This window comes from Anthonomus grandis, chromosome 10 (genome assembly GCF_022605725.1).
Source record: "Anthonomus grandis grandis chromosome 10, icAntGran1.3, whole genome shotgun sequence".
Lineage (NCBI taxonomy): Eukaryota > Metazoa > Arthropoda > Insecta > Coleoptera > Curculionidae > Anthonomus > Anthonomus grandis.
In genome coordinates, this window is record NC_065555.1 from 8,776,554 (window position 1) to 8,803,619 (window position 27,066).

Consider the following 27,066-nt stretch of genomic DNA (forward strand, 5'->3'; position numbering starts at 1 on the left):
TATATTAAAGTCAATATTTTAGGACTCTGTTAACCGCTGCAAAGAAATTACGAAACTCCTTAGCCAAATGGCTAAAGAATTGGAATTTATTGCCAGTGTAGCAACAACAGAAGATTTACCTAAAAAAATGGAAGAAGCTGAAGAAATCAAGACCGATATTGAGGCGCAAATTTTAGAAAGGGTAAAAAACTTTCTGAATCATATTAGTTGTTTTAGTATAATTTTTCTTTAATGTGTGTTTAACATATTTTAGACCTCAATTTTGCAAGAAACGTCTGAAGAATGGGAGCAATGCGAAAAGAAGTTGAAGGAAGTGCGTACGTGGATTGAGAATACTAGAACGGTGTTAGATTCCGTATCCAATAAAAGGAGACCATTGAGGGACCAACATGCCCTCAGAGAGAAATTCTTAGGCGATGTTCATATACAAAAAACCAAAATTAGACTGTCTATTGAAAAGTTACAGGTGACTCATTTTTAAATTAGTTATAGAAACATATTAACAGTTATGTTGACTTTAACTAAATGCTATTTAATCGAGAAAAAATTGATATGTATCATGAAAGTTATTGAGGAACAACATTAACAAAATCTTTCACTGTTTTAATTTTGAACATTTTCATTTAGTCTGTTGTTTTTAACGTGTAAAACGAAAAAAATTCTTCATTTGTTAGCTGCACTTCCGATTGGGTATAAGAGCCGACCCAAAAGTCACGGATGCCGTCACAGAACTTAATGCTGAATTGGATCAATTAGAAGCAACAATTAGAGATCAAGCGAGCAATTTGGAAAAGGCTATTGCGCAAGTGGAAGAATACCAGATGGAAGTTCAAAAACTGAGACAAGAGATTGCACAGGTAAAAATAAAATACCAAATCATTTCGGTTACGATTCGGTATAAGAGCAGGTAAGTATGTAATACGTTTTTGTAACTTTGAGTTAGAATTTATGATCTATTAAAGGAACTTCTTATTTAACAATTTATTTTAGTAAAATATACAGGTTGTCCCGTTAAATAATGGTAAATAATTTAACAGCAGATTACTCTTAAAAAAAAGGCTAAGTTAAATTTTTCTGGTTTGAAAGTCAAAGACAACCAAGATACGGGGTGATAAGCTTAACCTTTGGAATATGGTTTTTTGTTTATAATGCAAATATTAAAATTAAGTTATTATTAAGTCATAGAGGGCGCTATTACCTTTTACTGCGTTCTTATTGGCTGCGTATTTATCGCTTTAATTTAAAATGCCTAGGCATAATTTTTTTTTTTTAATTCGGTAATGCGACATATGATTTGCGTATATGCCCAAGAAAATTACAGCGATCTAAAAGCTTGTCGAGATTATGCGCGATTTTATGCGAATAGAAGACAGCCAGATTTTAAACTTTTAAAAAACATTTACCAGAGTCTTGGAAAAACGGGTTCATTCAGGTCAAAGCGGGATGTTGGACATCCAAATAGACGTAATATGGATTAAGAAGAAGAAGTCTTAATTCAGGTTGCTGAAGATCGAGAAATACGTGTAAGGCCTATGGCTGCCAGATCTGGAATTAGTAAGTCATCAGTATTAAGAATTTTTTATCGCGAACATCTTTATCCATATCATTCATGACGCCTGTACAAGATTTCAACAACTCAAGATCCCTTGTTCATAATTTTAATTTTTAATTTATCTTTTGTAGTTTATCATTCATTCGAAGTATAAACCAATTTAAATAGTTTAAGAATGTAATTATTTTGAGTGCATTGGAAAATGTAAATATCTTGAAAAGGGTGAATTGTAGAGAAATTTTTGTAGTATTAAATTATGCTAAATCTAAAAAAGTTTTAACGGAATTTAAAAAAAAAATCACAATGTTGCTGTTGGCGCTCGCTATGACATCATTTAAAAGAAAGATAATCTTAAGATTTGCCATATAAAAAAAATCATAATCCAAACTTTGTTAAAAACGGAGAATAAATGCTAAATGTATTGCCAAAATACAAAAAAGTTACATTAACTTTATCACCCTGTATTTTGGGTAGTTAAGTTTAACCAGCAAAACTAAAAAATTTGTATTGCGAAACTTTTATTTCAAATATACGGGATATAATGGTAATGTGGTTGTATTTATCAAAAAGGGCTTGCCCATAGGGTGATTATAAAGTAAGCGTAAACATTTGATATAGATAATTCGGTATAAATAATTCGGTAATTTTAAAAAAATGTTTAAATGTTTTAAGGTGATTTATTTATATAACACAATGAGATTTCACCACAAAATTATTGTTCTTTTTTAAATTTAAAAAAAAAAAACATTCTTAGTTAAAGGGCATAAGCATCGTTTACGAGGAAATTGACGTTAAAAATTTAATCTTAATCTACCAAAACTCCGTCTCTCACATATTAGTTTAAAAATTTAAAACAAGTAAATACAATACAAAATTAAGAAATATATTATTTTAAATTATATTTATTACTAAACTGACTTTCTTTAATTTTCCAAAATTTATTTTCTCGTACGATAATAAAGAGAATGTGTATTTATGTAAAAAGTACCAAATATTAATAAAGTGCTAAAATATTAATAAAATAAAAATGTAAGAAAAGGGGGCAATTAAACCCTTAGCCTTCCTTCTTGTCTTTTTGTCTACAAAAGTAACAAATGCTGTAAAAGTTGCGAAAAAACCTAATTTGGGGGTGCTCCGCTCTTAGGAAGAATTTCCAGACTATAGGCTTTTTAAAGGTTCTTAGACGCTTACTTTTGAATCACTTTGAATAACATTATTATTTTGTTTATGTAATGTGTAAAAGTTTTACATAAGTGCTGTACAGAAGATAGATAAATGTGTATGATGGCTTATGCTTAATGGAACAGTATTACTGTATCGAGAACGGTTACAGTTACAAAAAATATTTAATTTAAAAAAATGTAATTGTACAAATATAATTTAAATACAAAAAGCTTTTATATTGGTGTTTTTAGGATTTTCATACGACTTTTCAATTTCAAGAGCATAGTTGCAGTATTTCATGTTAAATATGAACTTTTTAAGAAAACTTTTTTTCTTCGTTCTCAAAAAACTGAATTAAAACATGAGGATATTATAAAAGCCAAACGTCGATCAATAATTTCTTACCACTCTCTTACAAAATAGAAAAAAGTTAACTCAAGGTAAACAAAATATTAATTTAAGTTTTTTTTTCTAGTTAGTGATTCTCAATGAGTTACATTGTATTTTTTTCGTTCGGATTTTACTATATTTTTATGGCTTTCCTCGCCAACATCTACAATTCAATTCATGCAAATAATTTAAAAAAATTGGGATGATACTGCATTAAGATAAAATAAATAATATATCGAGACCCGTAGCTAAGACTTCCAAACAGCCAATTTGTAGAACTGAAAAATAATTCTGTAATCAGTGGCTTTTGAAATGTACAAATTTCGGTCGGACACTTTTTATAAAACACCTTGTATTTCCGATAATTAGAGAAACATACCAAAAATGTAAATTGATTTCTAATAACCATCAGGAGCAGAATTGCATCTCTGACGTAACTGTTTTTGTAACTGTAACGGTTTTCTATGTATTAGTACCGTTCCTCTGATATAGATACCAAAACCTTTTCAGGTTGAGCAGCAACTAAGGACGGCATCAGCCCCCAACTATAAGCCAAATGATCCAGATGGGGCTTTAACAGATCAAGAGGTAAGAAGCGTGTTGACTAAATGTACTAAAAAGTGTTTGCATGGACTATATGGATAGGGCATGGTTCTTAGAAATATTAAAGAATATACAAACTTGGATTTTAAAATATCAACGATCTAAACACATTTTTGGTGTAATATTCGAGAGGGATGTAGGAAAGTCTAATACAGGAAATAATGTTTTTTCTCTTTAAAAAGTGATGCATTTTGGATCATTATCAGAAATAATGAATACTGAAAATGACAACAAATGAAGAAATATTTATAAGTGACATGTATACAAAATTTAAGAACGCTGATTAGAATAAGAACCATGAAAAGTTACCATTGTTATTATATAGTAATACTGGTATATCGTATACAGGGAAACTTTGTAAATAATTTATCAGATAGTAAGTCAGAACAGAAAAATAGAAAGTAATTATTTCATATTAAATATCTCATGATTAAAATGAAATTTAAAAAAAGGGTTTGATATTTTATTGGGTTATAAGACTATTTTTTTAAATTTTGTTGTAACTTTGTATTTCGGTAAACGGATTTTTGAGAAATTTCACCCTGATGCATCACTTTTAAAAAATTCTACATTTAACATTTTATTTTGAGGAGTACTTTTATACACGCCCGGCTAAATTCTATCTTGAGTGTCGAAATATCCATGCATTAACATGCAAGAGAAATTCATATATAAAGCGTTAAGAGAGAACGACAATCATTTTCCTATTCCTAACTTGCGCTTGCCACTGAGAGGGCAAATGCAATCTATACGCATTGATTTCTGTATTCAAGATCTTCGTTGCTTCGGCGTATAAACCTTCACACAACATAATATTTCCTCCACTCCCAAGATAGGATTATCACTTCAAAGACATGCCTTTTCCATAAACTAGGTAACCCTAAATTACTTAGCAAGCTCTAAACTTCTAAAAGTAAAATGTATTTTTATTTAAAATAGTTTTTTTAATATGAAAGAGTTTTATTAAGTGAATGAAGCCAGGTCCAGAGCTTGGAATAAGTTATTTCCTGGGCTACCTAGTTGAGTCAAAATGCACAATGCAGCAATAGTAATGCTAAACGTCTCTATAAGAAATAGAAAATATTTAAAATTTAATGAAACAAAATTGAAGGGTCTTAGGCTAGAATTGAAGTTCTCATAATAGAATTATCTAAAAAAAATTGTCAAAACAAAAGTACTTTCCTGAATATTTCATTTATTTAAAACGTTTCCAAATTTATTATAAGTTTTTTTAATAAAGATGGCTTTTTACAGAATTTGTTTAAGCCTCTCTGATTTTTAATTAAAAGAAAAGTTCGCAACTCGATTTTTATTTAATTTAGGGAAGTTACAATAAATAAGCTCAATGAAAGCTTCAAAAATGTTGCCTTTAAACTTTTTAATTAGTCTCTACTATAAAATAATACTAGTTCTCAATGAGACTTATTTGGAAACATTTTGATGAAAAGAAAACCGGCTTGTCAAAGTGTCAATAGTCATCAAGGTGTTTCCACGTTACAACATTACCCTTAAATCCCGTCTTTTGTTCCGGCAGCGGGGAAATTATTTCTTATTTCGGGCTTTTCAATGGTTCATTTTTCTTTTTAGTTTCTGGTGGGCGAGTGGTAATTAAGCCTCTTTATTACTAATAATTTTTAATTATTACTCGCTCCGAAAAATTTTATTATCATTTTAACGCTTGTAGTTTGCCATTTACGCTTATCACACTAATACCAGTCAGTTTTTGTGGTCACATTTATAACACTTCAGACAGAAATGTCCACACGTTACTTAGGTTTTGAATATGATTTTTCTGGATTTAATCAGTTTCGAAATGCTCAGAACGTAATTCAGCAAAATCATATCCGAAATTTTTTTATTACTATCTTGGGACATATTTAGAGACATGTATTAAGACGCACGCTTACAGCATATTTTTGAGTTTTTTTTTTGTGGTTTGCTAAATTTATTGTTTAGTTATAACACGTCTTGGAGGCTTTGAAAATCGTTCAACATTTTAACACACACTGCAAAAACATTGTTACACCTATTTTCTTTTCTTCAAATGATTTGAACGGTTTTTTAGGCCCAATAGAACGATCTGATATTGCTTTAAAAAAAACCGAAGAATAGGAAAATTATTCGAATATGATTTTATTCATAATTAAGTTTTATCAGATTGTTTGAAAAATCTATGCAGTTTATTAAATATGATTATATGATTTGCCAATAAGTTTATTTTTTATTTGTTTATCTCAATTTTTGCTGCATTCCTTTCCATTCCATTTCCGTAGACTTACAAAGAAAAATCGCGAATTTTACAAAACACCCTGTCTACTCGCGTGGATCAAATTAAGCAGATCTTAAAAGATGGTGCGGCAATTTCTGATCCGCCTCTCTAAATGTAAAATTCGATTTCTTTTAAGTCCTCCCAAACCCCTATTTCGACTTCATTCCCTGACTATGACTATTGATACTTTGACATAATTGGCCCCCATAATGCGGACGATACATAACATTGTGAATAAAATTTGGTTTAATTAATTAGGCAAAAATCGGACAACTGCAAGCTCTAATAAGATGCATGGATCCCTATGCTGTGGACCAACCTTCAGTTGAAGATAGAATCAGTTATGCCCAAATAACTGCCCAGAACCGGTTGAATCCCATTTTATCTACCAAGGACTTAGCAAGTGAATATTTGGTCATGCCAACAATGGACCATCAGGATTTAAACCCTAAAAGGGCGAAAACAACGACTAACGCGTTGACAAAATTATCAGTTAAACCAGACTCAACTGGAGTTGACTCCAACACGTCAAATAAAAACTTAAATAAACATAATACAGCGGTAATTAATGCTTCTAAAAATCCAGCAATGCCTGAAGTTATAAGACATTCAAATAAAACACTTTCAATTAAAGAACAAGATGCTCCTTCTCAATCCGACAATTCTAAAAGTGTTCCACAAACCATACATTTGAACGATAATAAGACTGCGTCGGAAATAAATGTATTAGGATTAGGTAAACAATCACAAACATATGCGGATGTTTTAAGAAATCAACGTCACTCAATGAAACCCTATAGCGATAACACTCAAGCTCAATTAACAAAAATAGATTCGAAAATAACAGAACTCGATCAACGAGAGAATACTAACGCACCAATAATGTTAAAAGGCAGCGAATTCACTGATCACCCTGCTCAACATAAAACTTTTAACCATCAATTTTTAATTGAACCCTCTTTAGAATGTTACGGTGTTCATCCTTCCAATGAACATTTTTTCTCAAATTATACTTATCACGAACAGGACCTATTTAAACCCAACTCCGCATACAATGATAGCTGGTCATGTTCTGCAGACAAGTTTGCGAAATCCTCTTCTTCAACTGAACCTACTGATAAACCAGCCTTTTCTTGTATGGAAAAATCACAACAGTTCTTTTCCTCGGTAGAAGTCGATCATAATTTTAAAGAAGAACTGCCAAAACAGTCCTCATTTATAGTAAAAACCAGCCCAGAACCCTACTCTTATGCACAAATTGTGACGCTAAAAGGATCTCAGCCATCCAGTATAACCCAAATTTCGACCCAAAATGAATCTTCTACGCTTGAAGACTCGTTTAAGTCACAGAAAGAACACATTTTGGGTGAACGTACCCCTCGTTCTTTTTCGAAAGATGCAGGGGTTATTGATAAAGCGACAAAAACGATCGTACGAACGAATAATTTAAATCAGGCAGAGAACACCGAAGAAATGCCACGCAATATTAACATAAATACATCTCAGTATAAAAACCCAAAGACAAAAGACATTATTTCTATTGAAGAATGTAAGGAAATGCCACTGAATGTTAAGAAAGAACCCTTAATAGTTGCTGAGCGTGATCAAGACTCTTTTGAGCTTACTTCACCTAATTCAATAGAACAACATACAATAATAATTGAAAACAATGGAAAAACACTAAATGTTGCTAAAGAAATAACACATGGCAATGCAGCCCCAAAAGATACTGAAAAAGGATCAAATGCAGTAAAAACTATAGAGCCAATATCAAATGTTTCCAAAAAGAAAAGAAAGGGGAAACGTTTAAAAAATAACGACACTAAAGAAAAAACAATTATAATGGAGCCTGAGCCCAACCAGACTTCAACAATTAATAACTCTGATAAAAATAAACCTAAAATTAAAAAAGATTTAAGCTTAAATGCAAATATTAATAATAAACCAGAAGGGAGTTCCAAAGACCAGTTGCCTTCAGAAAAACAGTCTCATTTTGAAATTATTGACAATTTGTTATCTGTAAATTGTCCAAACGAATCTGTAGAAACTTCCAAAAAAGTACAATCTAGTAAGTCAATTACTAAAACTAAATTGGCAAAAGAGAAGAAACGTAAAGAAAAGATTTCTTTAAGTGAAATAAAACTTAATGACAAAGACCATTTGTCGAAAACCCACACATTAATAAATGAAAACAAATGTTCGAAAACTGCTAGTGAAAATGAAAACAGCAGTATCAATTTATCCACTAAAACTAAAACTAGTAATACTAGTAATAAAGAAAATAACAAGTTTTCTAATGAAACAAGTAAAAAACTTAAGAAAAATAATAGCCTCGCAGTAAAAACAAAAGATAGTAAGACCAACGACTTAAAATCTGTGAATAAATTAACATTTATAACGCACGAAGAAGTTCGTACGAAACCGATCATAACACTAAAAATGGAGTTCAACGAAACTCCTATTACCCACATCATTAATAAAGAGAAAGAAATTAAAGAAGAAACCATGATTAATAAAGAAAGCAATATTTTAACAGAAGATAAATTAGTTGAAACCAAACATACAGCAGAACAAACATCAGTCATTCAAATAGAAATTGACTCAAATAAAAAAGAAAACGAGGAAAATTCACCTCAAGAAGATAATTTACAAATGAATGAAGAAGTTGTTAGTACATCTATCGAAGTTCCATTACCAGGGGATAGTAACTTAAACCAAGTTTTAGGTGAAGAATCTCTCACACATCACATAACTGAGTCTACTAGTGTGCCTACTGAAGGAATTATTGACGTTTCTGCTATTTCTACTCAAAAACAAGCTCTAGAGCAGCTTTCCTCCGAGACACCTCTTGCCATTATAGAAAATCTCAAGATTGATAATGATGTTTTTAACAAATCTCATACTTTAACCGATGAAAGTCATATAGAACATTTTGTAGCTGAAAGTGAAAAAAATATTACATCAAATGTCACCGAAATTACCTCAACAATGTCATTTTTGAATGAAGAAATTATAAGTAACAACGTTACAGGAATGTTAAGTAGCCAGGAATCAAAGCAGATAGTTTTAGATAGAGATATTAAACTCAATCCAGTAAATAATGAGATTCAAACTCAAGATGAAATAAATATTGAACTAAAATTAGAAGCCTCAAATGACGATATCGATTTAATTCAGAATATTGAAGATACCCGTACCTCTCAAATTTATTCAAAAGAGATACTTGTTGAAGATAACAAAGAAGTGAGTGAAACATGTGAGGTGAAACAAAGAAGTAATGAAACAGATAAAGCTAAAGAAAGTAATATTGTTGAGTCCAAAGAAGACTATGTGGAACAAGTAATATTTGGCTCTGTCAAAAAACGCAATGAAAAGTTTGAAAAAATCGATATAGACCCGGCTATCTTTGGATCGGTTAAAAATCGACCTAAAAAAGTAAATTTTAAAATGCAACATGATTTAATACTGTATTCTGACCCTTATACTACTGACAAAATATCGGATGATTTAGAAAAAAATATGGAATATAATTTGGAGGAAGTTAAATTATCACAAGATGTAGATGCTTCGGAAGAATTTACTTATTTGCAAATGAAAGGAACCAACAAAACAAACGATCATGAAGAATTGACGGAAATCAACTATAAAAAAGATCAAGAAAATTCGATAACTCTCACATCTGTCCAGAAAGTAGAAACGACAGAAATTCAAATATCAAGAAAAAGTTATGAAGAGATTTCGGTCAAAACTGAAGATTCTGCTAATAATATTACATCAAAATATGATGAAATATCCATAGAATATCCAAGAATTCAAGACGAAGACATCAATATTAACAAGGAACTACTTCAGACGGAAACTAAAGGTCCACAAAGCGGCAAAAATATAGAAGAATCAATAATTACAAATATTAAAATAACAGAACCTGAAGTATTAGGTAAGAAATCCAAAAAGAAAAACCGAAAAAATAAAACTTTGAGAGAGGCAAAACCTACTTTACCAGAAAAACCTAAAGAAGATGATGATATATCTATCAAAGAAAAAGTAAGCTTTATGTCACAAGAGTTGGTAGATATTGAAAAAGAAGTTACTACAGAAGAATTTGAAACCCAATCAAAGGACATCGCTCTTAAAAAAGAATTACTTAAACCAGAAAATGAAGGCACAGAAATTTACAAAAAAGGAGAAGAAGAGCCAAAAACCACAAATATTAAACAGGAAGAATCAGAAGTCTCGGGGAAAAAAATCAAAAAGAGAAAATCGAAGGGTAAAAGTTTAAAAGTTGAACTACCAGAACCTAAAGATAACAAAATAGAATCTATATCTGTGAAAGATGAAATAAGCTCTGCAGCTAAAGAAGATATCGAATTCGAAGTGACAAAAACGGAAAGATCGACAGAACGGTTCGATGAGATTACAGACGACACTTTAAAATACGTAGAACTGCCTACAATGAAGCTTAAAATTCAACCGGAACAAACAATTCTTCAAAAAGAATTAACTCAACTAGAAAATGAAAATGTAGCAGAACGAAAAACTTGTATTGAAATAAAAGAAGAATCAACAAAACCAATAATTGAAGTAAAAAAACCTATACCTGTAACGATAGAAGAAGAAATACGTTCGAAAGATCAGGAAGTTATCGAAGAGCTAAAGACCGCAAATATTGAAATAAAGGAAGAACTAACAAAACCTACACTTGAGACAGCAGAATCTGTACCTATAACGAAAATAGAGAAAGTAGGATCCGAAGATCAGCATATTTTGGAATTACAAACATCAAAAAGTGAAATTGTTGAAGAATCAAGAACTACAGATATTGAAGTGAAAGAAGAAATATCAAAACCTAAGGTAACAGAATCTGTATCTATAACAACAGTACAGAAAGTGGGCTCCGAAGATCAGGAAATTGTAGACGTAGAATTATCGAGAAGTGAAATTGTTAAAGTATTAAAAACTTCAAACATTGAAATAAAAGAAGAATCAACAAAACCCATAGTTGAAGTAAAAGAATCTGTACCTGTAACCAAACACGAAGAAGAAGTACGTTTCGTCGCTAAAGATGAAGTAACTGAGTCTATACGTACTACAAAAGAAGAAGTAGGCTTCTTAGCTCAGGATATAGTGGAAGTAGAAATACCGCAAAGCGAAACTGTTGAAGAAATAAGAATTACAGATATTGAAGTAAAGGAAGAATTAATTAAACCTGCAGTTGAAGTAGCAGAATCTGTACCTATAAAGATGGTAGAGGAAGTAGGCTCCGGAGATCAGCAAATTATGGAATTAGAAACAACAAGTGAACTTGTTCAAGAATTTAAAACTAAAGATATTGAAGTAAAAGAGGAACTAACAAAACCTAAAGGTGAAGTAGCAGAATCTATATCTATAACAAAAGTAGAGAAAGTATGCTCTGAAGATCAGGAAATTGTGGAAGAAGATATATCGAAAAGTGAAATTGTTGAAGAATTAAAAACTTCAAATATGGAAACGAAAGAAGAATTAATAAAAAGTATTGTTGAAGTAAAAGAATCTGTACCTCTATCAAAAGAAGAAAAAAGAGAAGTACGTTCGACAGATCAGGAAATTGTCGAAGAGTTTAAGACTACAAATATTGAAATAAAAGAAGAATTAACCAAACCTAAAGATGAAGTAACAGAATCTGTACCTATAACGAAAGTAGTGGAAATAGGCTCCGATGATCAGCAAATTATGGAATTAGAAACACCAAAAAGTGAAATTGTTCAAGAATTTAAAACTAAAGATATTGCTTTAAAAGAGGAACTAACAAACCCTAAAGGTGGAGTAACAGAATCTGTATTTATAACAAAAGTAGAGAAAGTAAACTCCGAAGATTGGGAAATTGTGGAAGTAGAATTATCGAAAAGTGAAATTGTTGAAGAATTAAAAACTTCAAATATTCAAATGAAAGAAGAATCAATAAAACCCATAGTTGAAGTAAAAGAATCTGTACCTTTAACAAAAGAAGAAGAAGGTGAAGTACGTTCGACAGATCAGGAAATTGCCAAAGAGTTAAAGACTACAATTATTGAAATAAAAGAAGAATTAACCAAACCTAAAGATGAATTAACAGAATCTGTACCTATAACGAAAGCAGAGGAAATAGGCTCCGAAGATCAGCAAATTATGGAATTAGAAACACCAAAAACGGAAATTGTTCAAGAATTTAAAACTAAAGATATTGAAGTAAAAGAGGAACTAACAAAACCTAAAGGTGAAGTAACAGAATCTGTATTTATATTAAAAGTAGAGAAAGTAAACTCCGAAGATCAGGAAATTGTGGAAGTAGAATTATCGACAAGTGAAGTTGTCGAGGAATTAAAAACTTCAAATATTGAAATGAAAGAAGAATCAACAAAACCTATAGTTGAAGTAGAAGAATCTATACCTCTAACAAAAGAAGAAAGAGAACCAGCGCGTTCGACAGATCAGGAAATTGTCAATGAGTTAAAGGATACAGATATTGACATAAAAGAAGAATTAACTAAGCCTAAAGATGAAGTAACAGAATCTTCACCGATAACGAAATTAGAGGAAATAGGCTCCGAAGATCAGCTATTTATGGAAGAAGAAATGCCAAGAAGTGAAATTGTTGAAGAAGTACAAACTACAAATACCGAAATAAGAGATGAATTATTAAAATCTAAAGATGAAGAAACATCATTTATACGTATAACAAAAGAAGAAATAAGCTCCGAAGATCAAGAAATTGTCAAGGAATTAAAAACTGCAGATATTGAAATAAAAGAAAAACTAACGAAACCTAAAGTTGAAGTAACAGAATCTGTACCTGTAACAAAGGAGGAAGAAGTAGGCTCAAAGGATCAAAAAATTGTCGAAGTAGAAATACTGAAAAGTGGAATCGTTGAAAAACTAAAAACTACAAATATTGAAATAAAAGAAGAACTGACAAAACCTATAGTTGAAGTAAAAGAATCTGAACCTCTAACAAAAGAAGAGGAAGTAGGCTTCGAAAATCTGGAATTTATTGAAGTAGAAATACCAAAAAGTGAAAGTGTGGGAGAATTAACAACTCTAAATATTGAAATTAAAGAAGAACTAACAAAAATTAAAGATGAGTCAACAAGTGATCAGAAAACTAGAAGATATGCGAGCGTTGTGGCATGTGAACCTTCGAAAAGTGATTACAATCAATCGACAGCATTGAAAGTTATACCTAAGAAAGAAGAAGCTCAAGAAACCGTTGAATTAGCTACAAAAGATTTCGGAATGCAATCACAACAAATCACTCTCGAAGAGGATTTAGGTCTAACAGATACTAAATTTGAAGAAAATTGCAAAATTGAAGCAGAACTAAACACCACAAATGTTAAACCAAAAGAATTAGAACTACCCGGAAAAAAAATCAAAAAGAAAAAATCAAAAAATAGAAATTTAAAAGAAGAGGCAGAAAAACCTAAAAATGAGCCAATGGAATCAATATCAATATTGGAGGAAAAATTGGGTAAGCCTGAGACAAAACAAATCCAATCAGAATTACCTTTATCGAAAAGTAACAAAAAATTAAGAAGATATGCTAGTGTTGTGGCGTCAGAACCTCCTACAAATGACGATGAACCGACAGCATGGGAAGCAATAGAATCTTTACCTATGAAAGAAACAGAACAAATAAGCTCTAAAGCCCAAAAAACTGTTGATATAGAAATTACAAAGAGTGAAATGACAACAGACAACATTAATAACGTTGGGGTACAAAGTGATAAATTACCTACCAAAGACCTTGAAATTGAATCGCAACAAGTCGTTTTCAAAAAGGAATTACTTCTAACAGAGAATGAACTTACAGAAAGATACACAAATGTAGAAGGATCCAGAAAAGAAATCAAAAAGAAAAAACCAAAAAACAAAAACTTTAAAGAAGAGGCAGCAAAACCAATCCCAATAGTAGAGGAAAAACATAATATGCCTGAAAGAAAACAAATCCAATCAGAATTACCGGTATCGAAAAGTGAGAAAAAATTAAGAAGATATGCTAGTGTTGTCGCCTCTGAACCTTCTCAGATTGATTATGAAGTACAATCAGTCAAAGTAGAAATGCCTAGTAAAATATCAACCACAAGTTTTGAAGAAATTTCAGAAGAAATTAAAGATAATTCAAGTCAGGACAAAATACCTACAGAAGATCTAGAAATCCCATCCGAACACATAACTCTCAAAAAAGAATTGTTTTTGCTAGAAGAAGTTGAACCCGCAAGAAAAACAAACAAAAAGAAAAAACCAAAAAAGAAAAGCTTAAAAGAAGAGATACAGAAACCCAATGATAATGCGGAAAAATCTTTACTTAGTCCTAAATTGAGTGAAAGTTCTAAAAATACTGAATCCATCCCAATATTTGATCAAAAACAGACTTGTGTATTATTGGAGGCTGAAAATAACCAAATTCAGGCCGATTTACCCGTACCAAAAAGTAATAAAAAATTGAGAAGATATGCCAGTGTTGTGTCGTCGGAACCTCCTAAAAGTGAATTTGAAGAACCGAGAGTACCAAAAGAAATAGAATGTATACCTATAAAAGGAGAAGAAATAGGCACCACGACTCAAGGAGATAAAGAAGTGGTGAAAACTGAAGGTGATAATTATACTCTAAAATCTGAGGAAGTATCTACAGTGTGTCCAGAAACACAGCCCGAATACATCAATTCCAAACCAGAATTACTTAAAACTAATGATATAGTACTAGAAAAGTGTAGTAATGTAGAAGATGAATCAAAAACTGCAAGTCTTGAATTAAGAGAAGGTGAAACGCAACTAAAGAAAAAATCTAAAAAGAAAAAACCAAAACACAAGCATCCAAAAGGAGACCCAGCACAATCCAAAGACGAAGCTGTAGAAACTTTACCTAGGAATGAAAATATTAGTCAATTTACAACAAATATCAAAATGATGCAAAGAACTGAAGATGATGAATCAATTCCAATATTTGAGCAAGAATTTGTTATATGTGAAGAGCCTGATAAAAGCATAATCCAATCAGATTCACCCACAGCAAGAAGTGAACCAACTTTGAGGCGATATGCTAGTATTGTAGCATCTGGACCTTCTAAAAGTGATGAAGAACGAACAGCACTGAAACTAATTGAATCGATAGATATAAAAGAAGAGGAGTGCCTTAATAGTGCTTTAATGTCTGATACAGTACCTACAGAAGGCTTTGAAATCCAATCCGGACATAATACCCTCAAACCGGAATTAACTGAACTGCCTGAGAAAAAATCGAAAAAGAAAAAACCGAAACATAAACATTTTAAAGAAGAACCACCACGACATGAAGCCGTAGAACCTATAAATAAAAATATTGAAGAATTTCCAAGAAATATAGATATGGTTGAAAGGTCTGAAAATGATGCATTTATTTCAATACCTGAGCAAGAATGTGCTATATGTGAGGAGCCCGATAAAAACGTAATCCAATCAGATCTACACGCAGCCAAAAGTGACAAAACATTAAGACGATATGCTAGTGTTGTAGCGTCTGATCCTCTTGAAAGTAATTATAAAGAGTCAACAAGTGAAATTGTAGAATTTGTAGCATCAAAGGCAGAAAAAGAAATTAGCACTATTGATCAAGGAGATGTCGAAGAAGTGGCGAGAGGTGAAATATTAACAGATTGTTTTGATGAGATAGCCCCAACAATTAAAAATGATACTGACAGTTATGCTTCAATATTTGTTACAATACCCACAGAAGACTTTGAAATCCAAACCGAGCAAATCGCTCCCAAACAAGAATTAATTGACCTGTCAGGGAAAAAATCGAAAAAGAAAAAGCCAAAACACAAACGTTCAAAAGAAGAACCATCAAAACATAAAGACCAAGCCATCGAGCTTTCAGCTATCAGTAAAAACATTTGGGAATTCAATGCAAATATTAATGTGTTCGAAATATCTGAAGATGCTGAATCCGCCCCAATATCTGAGCAAGAATGTGTTATATTTGAACAGCATGAGAAGAATGTAATTGATTCAGATTTAGTTGCAACAAAAAGTGATAAAACATTAAGGCGATATGCTAGTGTTGTAGCATCTGAACCTCTTGAACGTGATTTTAAGGAAACGGCAGCGCGGGAAACAATAGAATATGTAGAAGAAGAAGATAGAGTCAGCACTTTGATTCCGGTAAAAGCCGAAGAAGTAGCAAGAAGTGAAATATTAACAGTTTGTTTTGACGAGATAACACCAAAAATTAAAAGTGACACCAATATTTATGATTCAATATCTGATAAACTACCTGCAGAAGACTTAGAAAATCAATTAGAACAAACAACTCTCAAACCAGAATTAACTGGACTGTCAGAGAAAAAATCGAAAAAGAAAAAACAAAAAGGTAAACGCTTAGAAGAAAAACCTTCAAAAGATACAGAGGATACCACAGAATCTGCATCTGGAAATGCTGATTTCATACCAACATCTGAGCAAGAATGTATTATATGTAAGGAGCCTGGTGAAGGTGTAATCCAATCAGATATGCCCGCTATAAAAAGTGACAAAACGTTGAGACTATATTCTAGTGTGTTAGGGTCTGCGCATGCTGAAAGTGTTAATAAAGAATCGGCAGCACCGGAAGCAAAACCATCTATAGCGATAAAATCAGAGAAAGTCTGCACTATGTCTTCCGAGTCGCAATTAATTGAACTGTCTGAGAAAAAATCTAAAAAGAAAAAACCTGAAAACAAAAAAGTAAAAGAAGAAACAGCTCAACCTAAAGATAATGTATTCAGACCTGAAAACTTAATCCAGTCGGACTTACTCGCAACAAAAAGTGACAAAACGTTGAGGCGATATGCTAGTGTTGTAGCGTCTGAATGTCCTGAAAGTAACTATAAAGAACCTGCAGAACGGGAAACAATAGAATCTATAGCTCTAAAAGGAGAAGAGGATATCATCACAGAAGTAAAGAGCGATGAAATAATAACAGTTTGTTTTGATGAGATAAAACCAAAAGATAAAAGTAATACCGATAGTGTTTCAGTGTCTGATACAGTACCTACAGAGGACTTAGAAATCCAATCCGAAGATGTAACTCCTAAAGACTTAATCCAGTCAGATTTACCCGCAAGAAGTGACAAAACGTTGAGGCGATATGCTAGTGTTGTAGCATCTGAATCTTCTGAAAATGACTATGAAAAACCGGCAGCACGGGAAGCAATAGAATCCGTAGCTGTAGAAGAAGAAAGGGAAGTAGATATGGCTCAAGAAGATGTGGAAGAAGAGGCAATAAGATGCCAAATCTCAACAGTAAATTTCGATGAGATAGTACCAAAAATTCAAAGTGATACTAATAATTATGCGTCAAAATCTGATAATGTACCTATAGAACATCTAGAAATCCAGTGCGAACCTATTACTTTGAAAGCGGAATTACATAAAACAGAAAATATTGATTTAGAACTACACGAGGCTGAACTGTCACAGAAAAAATCAAGAAAGAAAAAACACAAACGCATAAAAGAAGAGCAAGTACTACCTAAAAAGGAAGCCATAGAGCCTTTGAGTAGGGATGAAAATGCTGAATTTATTCCACAATGTATCACTTCCACATCGGAAAAGGACAAAACGTTGAGAAGATATGCTAGCGTTGTAGCATCTGAACCTTCTAAAAGTAATTATGAATCAATAGACCTTGAAAACCAATCGGAATATATTACTTCCAATCAGGAATTAATTGAAGCAGATAAAAGTTTAGACAGTTTTCTAAATTTAGAAGAATTGAAAACTCCAAGTGTTGAACACCAAGAAGCTGAACTGCCAGGAAAGAAATCGAAAAAGAAACGAAAAAACAAATGTTCAAAAGAAGCACTAACAAAATCTAAGGAAGAGATAATAGAACCGATGCCTATTGAACAAAATCTTGAGCAATCTAAGTCCAATGCCACATTGGTTGAGAGATCTGAAAGTGTTGATTCTAGTTCAATATTTAATCAGAACCTTGTTATACCAGTTGAGCCTGAGACTAAGCAAATCCAATCAGATTTGTTTGAATCAAAACGCGACAAAAAGTTGAGAAGATACGCGAGTGTTGTGGCTTCTGAAATTCCGAAAAGTGATGATAAAGAAGGAAATGAAATAAGCTCTAGAGCGCAAGAGATATTAGCGAAAAGCCAAATATCAGTGGGCTTGGATGCAATTTCATCAGTAACTACAGAAAATGAAATACTTGAAATTCAATCCGAACATAAAACTCCTGAAAAGAACATACTTCCTGAAATTGAAGATACAGAAATTAATATAAATGTAGAAAAAGTCTCGGTAAAGAAAACCAAAAAGAAAAAGTCAAAAGGGAAAAGTTTAAAGGAAGAAATACCTAAAGATGAGGCAATAGAATTCGTACCTAAGAGAGAAAACATTGCGCAATCTACGACCAATTCCGAAATAGTCGAGACATCTGAAAATGCTGGATGTGTTATGTTTGAGGTGGCTGCAAAAGTCCCAGGAGATTTAGACGTAATTAAAAATGACCATAAATTGAGAAAATATGCCAGTGTTGTGGCACTTGAATCTCCTAAAACTGTTGAACCAACAATCCAAGAAGAAAAAATTAAAGCACCTTCGACAGAAGCTTCTCTAAAAGATTATAAGCAAGAGAAACCAGCAACTATTTTGGACAGTGAAGTGCCTGATGAGCTATTAAGTGTATCGTCTACACAGGTAAAAATATCAGAATGTTCTGATTTAAAAGAACCATTGGAAACGGAAACTATAAAAACAATAGAAGAATATTTTGGAGAGAGCAATAATGAAGAAAATCCAGTCAACGAAAACTTATTAACGGAACCCACAAGTGTGATAAATAACTTAAAAGACAAATCTGAAATAAAATTACTTCAGGAAAGCCAATTTTCCATTAACCCTAAGATAGATTTTAAAGTTTTAGAGACATATTTGGAATCTAATATTAACCAAAATCCTGATAAAGAAAAACATGTTATTAAACTCAATGAACCAACAGAGCCACATAATGTAAGCATTTCTTTAGAAGATTTTAATTCACTTCAGAGTATTGAATCTAATAAAATCGATGAAAACTTAACAATTGATCCCACATATGTGATAAATAATTTAAAAGACAAAACAGAATGGAAGTTAGTTCAGGAAGATAAACATTCCAATAGTGCTAAGATAAACCCTAAAGAACAAGAAATTGGACAGATATTGTCCGATTCTAATATTGTCCAAAATCAGGGCAAAGAAAAACTGATGGCAACAAATATCAGCACAGTAGAATCAAACCCTCCTTTGGAAATCAACTCAGAGTCACAAGAAAATGTCAAAACATTTTTGGAACTTAATGACCATAACCAGGATAAAGTACAGGTTGTTACAAATATTGAAACAGACCCACATATTCTAAATATACCTTTAGAAGTTTGCTCAGATTCAAGTCACTCCAATGAAGAGTTAAATCAAGTTAAGAAACCTTTGATAGATCAGGAAGAAAAATCTTTAGACAATCCCCCAGAAACTTCATGCGAAGAAATGCAAAAAAATCTTGCCTTAGAAGATTCAGAAAATGCGCCTGAATTTCTCAAAAAGCAAGAGGAAACGAAAAAAGACTGGACCTGGGATGAAGGCTTTCAGATCGCTGAAGAGCCTATAAATAAGGACACCTTAATTTCAATTCCAAACCACTTTAATGCTCAAGTACCAAAAAATATTTTAGAAATATCATCTTTAACTTTAAATGAGCCAGTAATAGTGACCACTCCCACATTTGACTTAGAAGAAACCTCAGAGCAAGTTGAGCAGTCTTCTAGATGGGATTGGGAAGACGGATTTCAAGATTTCAGATCACAAGAAATAGTTCAAGAAGTCGCAGACATGTCTAAAGCAGACGACTTCAAAAAATCATCTGAATCAGTTCACACGGTTCAAAAATCTGAAGATGCAACAACTATTACGACCTGTACTATCGACCAGAAAATTGACGTCAGTCCTAATGAGAAACCTGACAGTTTTAAGGATAGTTCAGTTAATTTGTCTGAAGAAACTATGAGCAATTTTACTGAGAGGATGGAGGTAGCTGAAGGTGGAAACTTTAAACATCTATATCAGTCGGTTTATGTGGAAGACAGTGTTATTTATTATTATCTTCCCAGTTTGGTAAATGCTGAATCTGAATGGTATGAACATTTTAGTGAAAAACAATCAGAACCTAACATTAAGGAATTGCCCTTAGATAATGCTTTGTCTTATGAGCCCGAAAAGAAGGAACAGGTTCTCCGTCAGGAGGGCATGGAAATTTCTCAACAAATCATGGAACCTTTGGATACATCCACGTTATCTAATGTTCATCAAAGTAATCCCGAGATATCAGAAACAAATGAAAACCTTAGTCCTTTAGAAGTTGAAATGATTCAGTTAGATGACCATATAATATCTTATTACCTACCAAGATTGATGGATGCTGAAAGGAAGTGGCATGAGAGTTTAGCATTGAGCAGTACTAAACTACCAACGTATGATATTTTAACTGAAAATCCTGAGAAAAATCTTCAAAAAGATAATGAGATTGTAGATAAAGAAAGAATGGAAATTCCTGATCGAAATGTGGAAAATTGGGCATTGCCTTTATACTCCTCATCAGAATCTAGCAATCAGGGACAGGAAGAATTTCTACGTAATGAAAGAATGAAAATTCTTGAACAAAACGTGTTATTACATTCGGAAAAACTTTCACAATCAAGCGAGAAAATCATTACCGAAAGGACGGAAGAGGTTTTACTTAAAGATAAAATGGAATTCTCTATACCAAATATAAAGCTAACCTCCGAAGAAGAAAATATTCTAGATCAAGGTTTAATGAAAATACCTGAACACAATATGGAATATAGAGAAGCATTAACTGTGGAGAGACTATCAGAATCTGAAGAGACCGAGGAACTTACCTCCGAAATAAAAAAAGAACTACCTAAAGAGACGATGAACATTTCCGAACATAATATGAATGGAACTAAACAAAGTCTTATTTCCGAGACGAAGCAAGATGTAATGTATCAGGAAATAATTAGAATTCCTAAAGAACAACACATCGAATCTAGGGCATTATCCTTGGATGTATCTGAGATATCAGATTCAAGTAAAAAGCCACATGTTGAATTAATTCAGTTTGAAGACAATCGTATGTCTTATTATCTTCCAGCTTTAATGGATGCTGAGGCTAAATGGTATGAGAAGCTTATCACAAAGCAAAGAGTAATAAGCACTGAAGAACTGCCTGCAAACATTACTTTAATTCAAGAACCTGATAAAAATCTGAAAGAAGATAAAGTGGTTGAAAAGAAAAAATCACATGAAAATGATGGGCAAGCTTCTTTGGATTTAATAAGAGTTGAGTCCGCAGATACTGTATATACCAATGAAACTTTTAAACAGGCTGAAGTTAAAGAGGACACACGTAAAGAAATCTTAGACTGTACTATGACTGCTTTATTAGAATCACTTTATTTGGAAGCCAATGCTATCCATTATTATCTTCCAGAGTTAATGGATGCTGAAACTAAATGGTATGAGAAGATGTACGATAAGGAACTGCTTTTAAATGATACTGCAATTCAAGAGCCTGAGGAAATCGACATAGATCTTAAAGAAGTACAGAGAGAATCATACGAGACTTCTGAACAAGATACAGAAATTACTACATGTGACACACTGGACGACATTAAAGATACCAATAAAGAAGAAATTGATCAGGCTGATAAGGAAGGCATAAAAACGCCCGTGCAATATTTAAATATTGACTATACAGAAATACCCTTGGCAGATAACCTTGAACATTTTAAGAAAGCTGAGATTTTAGATTCGATAACAAAATATACTTCCCAAGTAGAAAATATCGTAACACCGGCAGAAGAAGCTTTATTAACTAACGTTTCATATGAATCAATAAATGATTTAAACAAGAAAGAAGAAACTACACAAAAAGAACTCGGTGAAGAAATTATGACAGTTGATGACTATCAATTAGATGAAGAATATAAAATGAGCTTAGGTGCAACGATATCCATTTCTTCTTCCAATTTATCGCCAACATCTCCAGAATTCGTTCCGATATCGCAGTTTGAAAAAATTGTTGCTACTGCCCAGGAATTTATCCCCAAAGTTGCGTCTTCATCGTTAAACCCTGACGCAATCGAGTTTGTACCTACTGCATCAACAACAGTGTGCCAAACCGGATTAATTATCGAGCCATTATGGCAATATAGTGAACTAAAGGTAGATGAAGTAGAAGAAAGCTTAGAGATCCCTCCGGATCATGCTAGCAATATTTGGGTTACAGAGATGCTTCGAGATGAAGAAGACAAAAATGACATTCTTTATCAAGATGAACAGCAGCTTAATGTATTTTCTGAACAGGTTATACCAGAAACCAAAAGTTTGGAAGAGAATGACCCAATAATACTTAATAAAAATATAACTTTTGATGCAACACATGTTGATATTTTGAGTGCTGGGTTTTCAGATGAACACAACGTACAGTCTTATAAAGAAATTATATCAAATAAAATTCCTTTTAAAGGTGATGACAAGGAAGCTATAAATGTGTTAAGTTCTATGGAAAAAGATAACACTGTTAAAGAAAAAGAACAGATGGTAAAAGAGATATGTACTCCATCTACTTCCATAACGTGGGCAACAATAGCTGCCAAAAATAGAGATTGTTCTCCCAAATCACAAAAAGATTCTTCTCCTAAGTTAGTAAAAGATCCATCTTCTCCTATAGCTAATATTCCGGATGTAAAGCAAGTAAACATTAAAGGTACAGATGACAGTTCTAAAGATCTAGAGTTTTTCGTGGCGCCTCAAAAAGAGAATTCTTACTTTTCAACTGATTTGGAGGTTAAACTAAAAGAATCCAACGAAAAATATTTGGCAGAAAATGAAGAAAGATTTATAGAGCCTTTTAAAACCAGAAAGAGATCACCGAAAACTAAAATGTTTAAAGAAAAGGAAATAAAGACATCAAAGAAATCCAGTAACGATGTTGTCCCTCATCCAGAAGATTTACTGAGAACAAAAGAAGTGTTTGATGTTACGGAAAATGCTACTGTGATTAATGAACCCTCTGACAGCAAAAATACTTTGGGTATAGAAAATCTTTCCACCGATGAAAATGACGTCATAAGTCTAGTTAAGGAAGGACTGACCAGTAATATACCTACCTATGCAGACATCGCGGCTTGTAGTAGGAAAAGTCCTCCTTTGGAAAAAGTAGATTTACACACCGAACAACTCGAATCTACTATTAAAACTGTGATTGTTGCGCCCACAGAAAAGGAGATCAAAGTTATAGAAAATTCCAGAAAGTCACGAAAAAGAAGAAAATCTCCTAGATATAAGGCTACTAGAAAAGAAAGTAGTAATGAAAGTTCTCCTAATGACAAAGAAATAATTTCAGATGTTATAAATGAACAGAATGTGGAAGCAAATGTTAGCAAACCAAAAGAAACCGAACATCCTCAAATACTTACTCAAAATTTAGATGAAGCAATTGTAAAAGATACCGCAACTTCGAAAATGACATGGGCAAAAATTGTTGCTTCTAGTAGGGACAACTCTCCTTTAATAAAAGATTATTCAGCAGCTAAAGAAATTAAACCTATTAATTCAGTCGTTCCAAGTGGAACACATATTGATACAAATGTTTTAAAGAAGAGCGATATCACAGATAAAAATGTTGAATGTTCAAAAACCAATATTTCCCGTGATAATGTTGACATAAGTTTGAGACAAAAAAATGCAGAATTCAGTAGAGTTGAGTTGGAAACTCCCAAGGAAAAAACTAAGGAGAACAAAGAAATTGTAGAAAATACAAGAAAGTCACGGAGAAGCAGAAAGTCTTCTAGACATAGCGCAACCAGAAATGAAAATAGTAATGAAACTTCTCCCAATGCCGAACAAGCTATTTCAAATATTATAAGTAAGCAGAATATTGGAGAAACTGTGAGCGAAGAAATCTCTATTAAAGAAGAAACCGAAATTCCTCAAAGAATAAACGAATATTTAGACGAATCAGTTGTAAACGATACAGTTATTTCATCTTTCAAAATGACGTGGGCAAAAATTGCTGCTTCGAGTAGGGACAGCTCTCCTTTATTAAAAGATAATTTGGCAAATAAAGAACCGAAACCTGGCAATACAGTTGGTTCAGGGCTTTCTACAAGTGGGGCATATAATGTTTTGCAGAAGGGCGATATTACAGAAAAAAATATTGAATATTCACAGATTTGTCATGATAACGTGGACTTAAGTTTTGGAGAAAAAAATAAGGAATTCAGTAAAGTTGAGGTGAAAGCACCCAAGGAAAAAACTAAGGAGAAGATAAAAATTGTAGAAGATTTCCAAAAGTCACAGAAAAGGCGAAAATCACCTAGACATAATGCAACCAGAAAAGAAAACAGTAATGAAGGTTTTCACAATTCTGAAGAAACTTTCGATTTTAAAAATAAGCAGAATGTTGAAGAAAATGTGATCGAGTCTAAAGAAATTCTTATTAAAAATGAAACCGAAGATTTAGATGAATCCGTTGTTAATGATACAGTAACTGCATCTTCTGAAATGACCTGGGCAAAAATTGCCGCTTCTAGTAGAGACAGCTCCATTTTAATAAAAGATAATCCGGCAATTAATGATCTGAAATCTGTGAATACAGTCGTTTCAGGACTTCCTCCAAGTGGGGCACATATTGATACAAATGTGTTACAACAGGACGATATTACAGAAAAAAATAATGAATTCAGTAAAGTTGAGTTGGAAACACCCAGAGAAAAAAATAAGGAGAAAATAGAAAGTGGAGAAGATTTCCAAAAGTCACAGAAAAGACGAAAATCTCCTAGACATAACGCAACTAGAAAAGAAAACAGTAACGAAAGTTCTCCCAATGCTGAACAAACAGTTTCAAATATTATAAATAAACAGAATATTAAAGAAAATGTGAGCGAACCTAAAGAAATCTCTATTAAAGAAAAAACCGAAATTTCTCAAAGAATTAACGAAAATTTAGATAAATCAGTTGAAAACGCTACAGTAATTTCATCCTCTCAAATGACGTGGGCAAAAATTGCTGCTCCTAGTAGAGACAGCTCTCTTTTATTAAAAGATAATCCGGCAATTAAGGAGCCCAAACCTGTAAATACAGTCGTTGAAGAAACTGAAGAACCAACTTCAGATATTATAAATAAACAGAATGTGGAAGAAAATGATAGCGAACCTAAAGAAACTTCTATTAAAGGAGAAACCGAAATTCCTCAAAGAATTAACGAAAATTTAGATAAATCAGTTGAAAACGTTACAGTATTTTCATCCTCTGAAATGACGTGGGCAAAAATTGCTGCTCCTAGTAGAGACAGCTCTCTTTTATTAAAAGATAATCCGGCAATTTGGGAGCCCAAACCTGTAAATACAGTCGTTGAAGAAACTGAAGAACCAACTTCAGATATTATAAATAAACAGAATGTGGAAGAAAATGATAGCGAACCTAAAGAAACTTCTATTAAAGGAGAAACCGAAATTCCTCAAAGAATTAACGAACATTTAGATAAATCAGTTGAAAATGTTACAGTAATTTCATCCTCTGAAATGACGTGGGCAAAAATTGCTGCTCCTAGTAGAGACAGCTCTCTTTTATTAAAAGATAATCTGGCAATTAAGGAGCCCAAACCTGTTAATACAGTCGTTGAAGAAACTGAAGAACCAATTTCAGACATTATAAATAAACAGAATGTGGAAGAAAATGATAGCGAACCTAAACAAACTTCTATTAAAGGAGAAACCGAAATTTCTCAAAGAATTAATGAAAATGTACATGAATCAGCTGTAAACGATCCAACAATTTCATCTTCCGAAAATACGTGGGCAAAAACTACTGCTTCTAATAAGCACAGCTCTCCTTTGTTACAAGATAATTCGGAAATCAAAGAACCGAAACCAGTGAATACAGTCATTTCAGGGCTTCCTACAAGTGGTGCACATATTGATAGAAATGTTTTAAAACATGACGATGTTACAGAGAAAAATATTGAATGTTCAAAGACCGACATTGCCTACGATAATGTTCACTTAAGTTTTACAGAAAAAAATAACGTTTGCAGTCAAGTTGAGGTAGAAACACCTAATAAGAAAACTAAAAAGGAAGATAAATCACCAGAAGTAGCAGTTAAAGAAAAATTAACTGAAACAACTAAAGTTTTAGAGATTACAAAACAAAGTGAAGAAATATCATTACCAAAAGTACTAGAAGAAACCGGACTGCATTTTAAAACAACCTACGTTGACGCTGTAGGTTCTCCATTTGCACAAAACTTGACGGAAACCAAATTAGAAAAAGATGAAAGCATCCTTAAAAAAGCAGAAAATTCCGGAACGATAATTAAGGTTATACCTACACCAGAACGGGATGTAAAAGTATCGAAAGAAGATGTAGACTCTAAGAGCCACACTGACGAAAACATTTTATTTAAAAATATGGCACTAGAAAACTGGTGGATTTCCAAAAGCATATATGATGAAGCAGAAGAGCTGTGGATAATCAAAAACCTTGAATGTACTTCCTCCCAAGACAATGACCAAAATATACAAAATCACTCACCAGACGATGACTTATTTCCTGTTCCAACTTCTCCTTCTAATCCTTCTCCATTAGGGCCCCAAATGCAGCCATCGTGCGAAGAGATAACTTTCGCCGTCTCCAGCGAACAACAACGCAAAAAGGTGAAATGTTTGTGTGTTTTATTTCGTTAGTTTTTTTGCATGGTCTGTATAGTCACTTTGTGGATTTGTGCTTATTGGCTTGTATCTAATATTTTTGACTTTCTAACTTTTCGTAGGTTCTAAAACTAAAAATAGATACTAAAATGGGATTTTGGTGTTACCATTTTTATATTTCTCAAACTAGATCCAAATACTAAAAGACAAATAAAAAGACAGAATAGTTCATGTCTTTTTAGTTTTTTCTTTTTTCATCTTCAAAGTCTTTATGTTATGATTTAATCTTAATAATTATTATTCAGAGATCATAGAGTATTATACATTTTATTTAATTTTTATTGTGATTTTA

At 32.5% G+C, this 27,066-nt stretch overlaps 1 protein-coding gene across 6 annotated transcripts in view; it reads left to right on the forward strand.

Moving 5' to 3' along the window:
• The window catches only part of LOC126741159 (muscle-specific protein 300 kDa-like), a 221,094-nt gene that overhangs the window by 133,015 nt on the left and 61,013 nt on the right, over window positions 1-27,066 (forward strand). For 3 of the 6 annotated variants that reach the window (XM_050447499.1, XM_050447501.1, XM_050447500.1), the window contains 5 exons: window positions 23-181; window positions 254-466; window positions 675-857; window positions 3,617-3,694; window positions 6,237-26,720. In XM_050447499.1, the coding sequence (XP_050303456.1) occupies window positions 23-181; window positions 254-466; window positions 675-857; window positions 3,617-3,694; window positions 6,237-26,720 (21,117 nt within the window). The remainder of the gene's footprint in view (window positions 1-22; window positions 182-253; window positions 467-674; window positions 858-3,616; window positions 3,695-6,236; window positions 26,721-27,066) is intronic. The other 3 variants (XM_050447504.1, XM_050447503.1, XM_050447502.1) reach the window with 3 other exon arrangements.